The sequence below is a fragment of the Bison bison genome, unplaced genomic scaffold (assembly GCF_000754665.1).
Source record: "Bison bison bison isolate TAMUID 2011002044 unplaced genomic scaffold, Bison_UMD1.0 scf7180017864334, whole genome shotgun sequence".
NCBI classification, from domain to species: Eukaryota; Metazoa; Chordata; class Mammalia; order Artiodactyla; family Bovidae; genus Bison; species Bison bison.
Genome location: NW_011494906.1, coordinates 1,512,291 through 1,521,531, shown reverse-complemented (window position 1 = coordinate 1,521,531; position 9,241 = coordinate 1,512,291). Strand labels below are relative to the sequence as shown.

The following is a 9,241-nucleotide window of genomic DNA, read 5'->3' as shown; positions in this document are numbered from 1 at the left end:
CCGGGGCCAAGCATGTAGATCATGAGCCAGGCGAGCACCTCCATGGCCAGGATGTGGCCCAGCAGGAGACCGAAGAAGGCAGGCTTGGCTTCAAACAGCTTCATGTCCTCCACCGCCTGGCGCAGGGCTCGGAAGTCCTCGATCAGCTGGGTCTGTCAGGGCGGAACAGCTGGTTAGCCGAGGAAGCGAGGGAGGCCCCCCACTCCCACCCTCCATCCCCACCACCCTCCACAGCCACTCCTCCTAGGGTCCAAGGGGTGTGGCCAAAGGGGATGGAGTGCCAGCTTGGGGTTCCCCCATCCCCACAAAAGGTGTAGGGAGCCTGAGAAGCAGGGAAAACCCTTAGAGCTCAGTTCATCTAAATCCTCATCATAGATGGGGATGCAGGGCCCAGAGCAAGGAAGGGGGTCTTCCTGGAGTCCCCCAGGAAATGCTGGTGCAGGCGTCCCTACAGCTCTGCCAGCAACTGTCTGCTCGGGAGGGCTGGCAAACCATGAAGCTGTTACCAGCAATGCCCCCATTCTTCCAGCCCCACACGAGGGGCTTAGCCTCCACCAGGGCCCTGCTCACATTCTGGGGTCCATCCTGGCTGGGCTCCTCTGGGGCCAGCTCTCCAATCAGGAGAGGCTGCAGGAACTTGCGCACAAAACTGAGGTCCTGGTGGAAGGCGTGGAAGGCATCCTGAAGGAGAGCAGAGAGTCAGGTGGACAGACAGACAGACAGCTGGGGCAGCACCCAGAGGCAGCAGGCAGAGACAAAGCAGAAGGGCTGCTGATGGAAGGGCAGAACAGGCAGGCAGGCAGCTAGTTGTTCATTAGTCACAACTGAATGACGGTCAGCCTTGCCCGTGAGTCCTCCCTGGTCCTTCCCAGGCCCTGGGTGCCCTGCTTGGGTACCCCTCACCTACTGGACTCCAGCTGCTTCACCCTGCCATGGGGCCTTTCCTCAAACTTGGTTGGGTGTTTTAAAATCTGGATTTACAGAAAGTTTTCCCTGGAACACTCTGCTTCCGTTCATGAAAGGGTTTGACTTTTCCAAAAAAGATAGCGGGAAAGCTTTCTCAAAATCACATGCTTTTCTACAGGGTCACAAATGTCAGATCTACCAGCTTTTACAAACATAAGCAGTGAGTAACGTGTGAGTGAGGAAATTGGCAATTGATGACCACTGGGCCACCAGGAGAAAAAAAAAAATCCACCGAAGACCACACAGCCTGAAGATGCTCGAACAGTTAAACTTCTCTAATTTGAAAAGCAGGAGGACAAAATAAGTTGTTTTTTTTTTTAAATAAGTTTAATAAACAATCTAACATTCCTGTTATTCTGTGTAATGGTGGCGGGGGGTGGGGGCAGGGTGCAAAGCAGAAGGGGTTAGAGGAAGAGAGCGACCTCAAGCAAGATAAAGGGCTGAGGGATAAAGATAAAGAGGAGAGGGACTGGTCAGGAAGTGACCCCCGTCGTTCATGCTCGACAGCGCTGAACTGTGAGTAAACTTGAACATCACACCTAGGGCTCAGCCTTCCTGATCTAGCCCTCATGTCTTTGGCTCACTGTCGTTCGCAAACGGGTTTTTATCCTTGGACTTTCTGAGTGAGCCAGCCCCAGCTGACCAGAAGCCTGGACTGCGGAAGCAGTGTCTGGGGCCAGTTGGGATGGGGATGTCCTCAGGAAGGTGACTGCTGGCTGCTATTGTCCTCTCGCTAATGAGACTAGCAGCACCTGGTGGGCATTACTGCACGACATCCCCCACACCATCCTGTGCCGGGCTCAGAAGAACCTCAGGCCCCTCCAGCCCCCACCTAGAGGCCGCACCTGCAGGATTCACCCAAGGGGTTCCCCTTTCCTTGTTAGCTGCTCTCCCCTCCTGGCCCAGAGCAGCCTGAGGACCTGGGGGCTCCAAGGGTGTAGCTTCTGGAATAACCTAGGTCCTTGGGAAGGCTGACTTGGGGCCCCTCCCTGGAGCTCACAGTAGGGGACAGGGCTGTATTGGTATAGATCTGTCTCCAGGGAAGAGCTCTGATGGGGGGGGCAGCACCCCAGGGAGACAGGGGGTCGAGGGGAGGCTGGCCCCCCAGGAAGCTGCCATGGCCCTGGCCACCTGGGGAGTGTTGGCCGGGGAGCTAAGAGGAAAATTGCTGTGCTTGGCTGACCCCGCTCACCGTGACCCCGAACAAGTCTGTTCTCCTGCCTGGAACTAGGCAAATCCAGGGGGCAAACCCAAGGGATGAGACTCCAGACCTTTCTGGCTCTAGAGCCAAGAGCATTAACTTTTTTTTTTCTTTTTAATTGTAGTCAAACATACATAAAATTGACCATTTTCACCATTTCGAAGTGTACAGTTCAGTGGCATTAAATGTATTCACTTGTTGGGCAACCATCCCTGCCATCCATCTCCAAAACTTCTTTATCTACCTCAGCTGGAACTCTGTCCCCATGAAACACTAGCTCCCCATTTCTACCTCTCCCAGCCCTCAGAGCTCAGTTGATAAAGAATCTGCCTGCAGTGCAGGAGACCCCAGTTAGACTCTGGGTCGGGAAGACCTCCTGGAGAAGGGATAAGCTACCCACTCCAGTTTTCTTGGGCTTCCCTGATGGCTCAGCTGTAAAGAATCCGCCTGCAGTGTGGGAGACCTGGGTTTGATCCCTGGGTTGGGAAGATCCCCTGGAGAAAGGAAAGGCTACCCACTCCAGTATCCTGGCCTGGAGAATTTCCACGGACTGTATAGTCCATGGGGTCGCAAAGAGTCAGACACAACTGAGTGACTCTCACTTCACAGCCTCCGAAAACCACAGGTACGGCTCTCTGTGAATTGACTTGAAGGAAATTCCCTGGTGGTTCAGTGGTTAGGACTTTATGCTTCCACTGCACAGGGCACAGGTTCAATCCCTGGTCAGGAAACTAAAGTCCTGTAAGTCATGCAGCTCGGCCAGAAAAAAAAAAAAAAACAGAAAGAATTGACACTTAGAAGAGGAATCATATAGTCTGTGTTACTGACTTGTCACTTAGCATAATGTCTTCAAGGTTCATCCATGTGTAGCATGTCAGAACTTCCGTCTGTTTTAAGCCTGAATGAGCGTTGACTCTGATTCTCATTTCCTCTGAAACCCCCCTGGTGGTGCACAGAGCCCACATACAAACAGGCACACGGCACGCTCACAAATGGTGTAACAACCAAGGCTCACAGGTGTCACAGAAATTCAGTGCCATAAGCGTGTGCCTCTACACAAGCACACACCACCACCAACCCACGAAGGCTCACAGCCACGCTCGGGAACAACGCGCACGGGCAGTCGCTCGGGTACCCAGAGAGACACAGCCTGGCGTGCGCGCACGCGCGCGCACACACACACACACCAGACGCGTGTCCTGTGGCTACGGCCCCAGGATGTCTACCCTCCCAGCCCTCCTCTCTCCTGACCTCTGAGTCTGTTCTGGGGCCACCCCAGCACCCGGCAGACCCCAGATGCTCCAGGGCCATACTCTTGAGCTGAGCAGCTGGGGCAGCAGGTCACCTCCCTGACTCCTTTCCCCTCGCCCGGATGTACCCAAGCCAGGCCTGGAGATGCCCAGAGGGAGAGGCCACAGCCAGGCCCACCCAGGAGACCTCCAGCCAGGTGTGTCCCTTACAGTGAGTAGGGAAGGGGTGAGCCCCCTCAGGTCCAGGTGGGACTATCCCGGAGCTCATGGACAAGTCTCCACCTGATGGGTGGGTAGATACTGGGAAAGCAGCCCAGGTTCCTGGGGCTGGGTTGAGCACTCCAGAGCCTACACTTCTTGCGGTCTGAGTATCAACACAGTAGGTCCCTGGCTTCAGACCCAAACCTCAGCAAACAGTTTTTTTTTCCCTGGACTATTGGCTGGGGCCGTGTGACCCAGTCCTCTTTGGCCTCTGTTTAAACATTCAGGAATCTCAATGGGCAGAAGACTTAGAGAGGTTGAGCCAGTTACTCAAGGTCACACAGCTCCATCTGATGAAGGCTGGGCCAGAACTTGATCTGCCTGTAAAATGGTGCTTGTGGCCCCTTGGCAGTAGCCTCAGGGTGGCCACTCCCTGGTCAGAGGGGAGGCGGTGTGTCTTCTAGGTGGGGGCAGGGGGTCCTCATCACGAGGCTGGTCACCATCCTGAGTAACCAACGATCTGGCTGCTCAGAGGCCAAGGTGTGGGGGTCAGGAAGGTGGTCCTGGCATTTCTGGGGCTGCACTGACCAAGTTTCAGGGCACTGCAGGAGGTCCCAGCCTTACACTGCGTCTCCCCCCACGCCCACCCCCAGTGCATCTGGAAACATCTTCTCAGGGGCACGGGTGCAAACCCTGTGACTTTCCCCCAAGGAGGTGGCAACTAAGGCCTCACTGGTTCTTGGAACAGACTTGGGTGAAACTTCTAGAATTAAAATGGTGTCTCTAAACATAGACTGCAGGTGGCAGGGACAGGCCCTGTTCACGGCCATGGCCTCGGAGCCCCGCACAGAGCAGGCGCAGGATGGCAGGTGTGAATATGTGGACAAGAGCCGACCCTCCACAGCCCACCAGAAAGGGGGTCTGAACCATTTTGCCAGGGGCGGAGAACAGAGGCTCTGAGTGGTGGGCCCACCTGCCCCAGAGTCTGCAGTGGCAGAGCAGGGATTCAAACCCAGGGATCTCCTGTGAGGTCCACGTCCTCCCAGGGCACAGCTCCCACCCAGCCCTGCCTCAGTCCCCGGAAGCCTCAGAAAGGCCCCTGCTTAGGCCCCCAGCCCCGCCTTGAACTCCAGGGAGCAGCTGGTTAAGGGCAGGCATGGGGAGACTCAGGAGGCAGCCTGCAGAGGGTAGGAGCTGAGTCATTCATGAGCCACGCCAAGCCATGGAGCCGCAGACAAGACCACACCCCTTCTCCTACCTGTACTTTGTCATCAGTAAATCAGGAATCACTCGTGCCCATCTCGTGGGGCTGCCAGAGGACTGAGTCAGTGCAGGTAGAGCATGGAGAAGGGGCCTGGCATCTGGTCCCCATGGCCTCAGCTGCCCTTCACCGCGGTCCACCCAGAGATCCAGGCCCACAGGCGGGAGGCGGGAGGGTAGAGGTATGCCCTGCTGGTCATGTTCTGGGCAGCCTGAGGCGAGGAGGCAGGACACCTTCCACCCCAAAGATAAGGTGGAGGTGGGGAGCATTTCTGATCACTTCTTCAAAGAATTTGGAATGTTCCAGATCAGGAAAGGGGTGGAGCAGCTGGGGGTTCAGGTGGCCTGGGTCTGCTCCTCTTAACCTCGGCTCAGTGGGTTGTGAGGATGGGGGTGGGCATACTCAGGAATTCGTCTCTCTCTCCCTCCCTCCCTTTCGAGTGGGAAGATTTGAAAGGAGAGCCGGATCTCACTCCCAGTGGCCAAATGCTCCTTCCAGCCAGTGGGGAGGCACTATCAGTATCCCCATTTTATAGAAGAGGAAACTGAGGCCAAAGGGCACACAGGTCTGGACATGAGTATCCAACTCCTGCCCAAGCAGCAGAGTCTTGCTCAATGGCAGATGCCCCAGGAAGTTGCCCCTATCCCCCCCCAGCATCCCTGGTGTCCCTGGTGATGAGTGTGGTGGCCTGGGAGAGGGCGGTCTCCTCCACCCAGCACCCTTGGCCTCACAGGTGCCACTGACCCAGCTGTGATATGAAGTGGACCCCTGGGTCCTCTCTCCACCACTGAGTTCTGGTTCTCTCCTGCTGCTGTTTCCTGAGAAACCCATGGCTGCCGCTTGGGCATCCTTACGAGGAAATGTAGATGGGCTCCCAGGGTGCTTAGGCCGCTAGCATCCCCACATTCCTGCCCAGCACTGCACAATCCTGACACCTCCCCAAGGCACTGCAACACCCCTATCCCCCCACCGCCCAGCTCCTCCAGGGGCCTGGGTGGGTGGGGACACTGCAGAAAACACCTACAGAGCCCAGAGAGGGCAAGCTTCACAGGAGTGGCCATTAGGCAGCTTTCAAGGCAGCCAGCGTGGTAGTGGAAGCAAAGTGTGGGCCCTGGGACCAGGTCATCTGAGTCCCCGGCCAGCCCCTCTCTCTGGCCCCACTCTCACTCCAGAGCCTCAGATCTGCCCAGACCTGCTCCTACCCAACTCCCAGACACAAAGCCCACCTTCCAAGCCCAAGGACAAAGGTCCTGCCCTTTGAGGGTTCCAAAAAGGTCCCTTTAAATCACCCGTATTCAGCCTCAGTCTCCTCATCTGCAAAATGGGCCAACACTGGGATCACCTCTGAAGTTTGTTGTCTGAATACCACCCAGAGTTAGATCCTAATGGTTCCCATTGGTGCCCCTGAGCCCAGCATCACCTGCCCTCTCCCCTGGACACACCTGCACCTCAGGGCCCAGGTGAATGGCCACCTCTTCCAAGTGGCTTCCCCTGGCAGGGCTTGGGGGGAGGTCCTATCATCTGTTAACACCTCCCTCTTCTCCTGGGAGGCTCTGCCTTCCCCTTCCTCACTAGGGATCCTTTTAAAATGTATCGATATGTCAGATTCCCCTGTCTTCTCTGTTCTGCCCTGCATTCTCCCCTTAGAATAAAACCAAAGTCCTGATTCCCCTGCTACCGCCGGTCCTCATTGCTGGCCCTTCTCCTCACTGCTTGGCTCCGGCCACGCCGATGGTCTTGCTATTCCCTGAATGCATGGAGTATGGCCCCACCTCTGAGCCTTTGCCTTAGCTGGTCCCTCTGCCAAGGAACATCCTCCTAGCAGATTTTTTTTCTGCTGCCTCATGCAGCATGAGGGATGAGAGTTCCCCAACCAGGGATCAAACCCGTGCCCCCTGCAGTGGAAGTGTGGAGCCTTAACCACTGGACTGTCAGGGAAGTCCCTCCCAGCAGATTTTCTGTTCATAGCTGTATCTTCAGAGGTTAGGTCAAGGTTTGGCATATGGGATATGCTTGCTGGTATCTGCTGTTGAATCCAGTGAATTAATAATTGAAGGATGAATGAACGAACGAAATAAACAGAGAAGCGGCAGTGGAGCGGGTGGTCAAGATGGGCTGTGAATTCAAATCCAAGACCCGTCACTTAATTTCAAGTCATTTTGCCTCTCTGAGTCTCAGTTTTCTCATCTGTAAAATGGAAATAATAACAGTACCTGTCCCATAGATGTATCATGAGGATTCAAAGAGGGACTGTCTATAAATCAAGAGCTGAATTCGGAGCCTGGCACATAGTAGGTGCTCAGCGCCCAGCCCTGGTCAACTTATGACCAGCAGTGGCTGGGCCTTGCCCCTCCCTGGCTGGCCCCTCTAGTCTCAGACTGCCTATGACTCTTAGAAGAACCTGGCTCAGGGCCCAGAGCACTCTCCCCAGGGTACCCGGCTTTGTATCCCAGGATGGCCACAAGCTGACTTCACGGCACAGGAACTCTGGGAATTTCCTGGCAGGAAGGCTTCTGTGGCCTGAACAGGAGAACAGCTGATGGGCGGCAGGGGCTGGTAAGAGGTGGCTGCGGGAACACAGCCCCTGTGACATGGCTACCCCACCCCCACCAGTGCTCCAGGGCAGGGGCTGGGGTGCCTGGGGGTCTGGGCTGGACCACACCAGGCCCTGGGTTGTCTGAGCCCTGCTCTGCCCTGTGGGCTCACCACAGACAAAACCTAGGGTCCTCCACCCCCAATCTCCTCATAACCCCTTTGGGCTGAACAGACCAGGTATTGGTGGCAACTTAAGCCCAGTGTCTGGGCCTCAGGAAAGCTAAGAGATGGCCTAACATCACACCCTGTTACAGACATGAATGAACCAGAGGTGGCTATGTCATGGCTGTCCACTGCACTCTACGGTCTGCAGGGCACACTCACACTTATCAGCCGGCAACACACGCTGACTGGGAACAACTGCGTGGCAGCTGTGGGGCCGCAGAGTTGCAAAGGCACAGTCCCACTTTCAGCTGGCTCACTGTCTGTCCCTGCTGTCCCCACTTTACAGATGGGGAAACTGAGGCTCACAGGAGTGACATGCCTGGTTCAAGGTCACTCAGAGCCTCCAATGGCAGAGCCTGTCCATGGCCCCAGGGAACAGACAGCATGTTTTTTAATGGAAATGGGAAAATGGACCCTGTTGGTGAGGAATCAGTGAGAAAGCGGTCACGTGGGGTCTCAGGGTATAGAGCTAAATGGATGATGGGGTTCCCACACAGGAGGGTCCCCAGCATAGGCCTGGGCACCAAGCAGGAAAAAGTGACTCACAAACATTCTTCATCATCTTCCTCTCACCAGCCTCCATCCTGTCCGCCAGGTCAGAGGTTGAAAAAAGGCCAGAGCAGCCACCTCCAGGATCCTGGAGGGGTGGCCAGCGCTCAGCCCAGGGGAGGGGGGAGGAGCTGCGGCTCCTTACCAACCCACCCCCCAACCCACCCAACGCCCTGGCAGCAATGCACGTGTGTGTAACCATGCACACAAACACAGGCCTCGTTCACACACATATAGGCCTGGAGACGGTCACACACTCACCAGCCCTCAGTCAGCTCACACTCCCTGGCCACCGCGTGGGCCCCTGGCACCGCACACAAGGGTTTGACTGTCACCTTCTAGAGTTTCAGGAGATGTCTGATCCCTAACCTCTCAGCTTCCGGGGAAAGTGAGGAAGAGAGACTTTTTCCTTAAAAGAGTCCCCGGAAGATCGCCCAACCCACTAGAGAAGGCAGTGGGCAGAGAGAAGGTGGTTCTGGAAACAGGGCCACTGACCCTGCTGGGACAGGACACAATCTCTTTTGTTATTTAAAGCCCCGCCAGTTAGCGATGCATCCCCTGGAATCTTGAAGAACTTCCTGGTGCCCAGGGTGACCAATCTAGAATTTGGGATGGTCAAGGACAGAGTGTCATGGCCCCAAGCCCTATTGTTCGGCTGGGGGGAGGGGGTGGGCGGTCTCTGGGAAACGGGGCTGGTGAGGAGTCTCAGCCTGATGGCTCCTCTGCCAAATGGTCCCACTGGACAGGCCACATTCCTCCTTGACCAAAATGTCTCGACATGGCTGCGGAGGGGAAGCTGGGGTCCACAGGGGCCCGCCTGTTCCTGGGGTGACTGTGCTTTCCGAAGAGGCCCACCCAGCCTGACTGGCAAAATTCTCCCACACGCAGCTGCTAGCCCAGGAGAGGTGAGTCACTGCCCCTCAGAGCCATTCACAGCAGTTCCTGGGAAAGCCACAGACCTCTAGGCCCTGCCCAGGCTCTGCTGCCCTGCCTCCAGCCTGTGAGGGCACATCCTTGCCAGCCCCTAGGGAACCCGCCCTACCTCTCGCATCC

General features: G+C 56.2%; 1 protein-coding gene across 1 annotated transcript in view; it reads right to left on the bottom strand.

Moving 5' to 3' along the window:
• Positions 1–9,241, bottom strand: part of FADS3 (fatty acid desaturase 3) — a 15,726-nt gene that overhangs the window by 5,165 nt on the left and 1,320 nt on the right. The window contains exons 2-3 of the mRNA XM_010854059.1: positions 571–689; positions 13–152 (exon numbers count right to left, since the gene is read on the bottom strand). Coding sequence (XP_010852361.1) covers positions 13–152; positions 571–689 — 259 coding nt within the window. The remainder of the gene's footprint in view (positions 1–12; positions 153–570; positions 690–9,241) is intronic.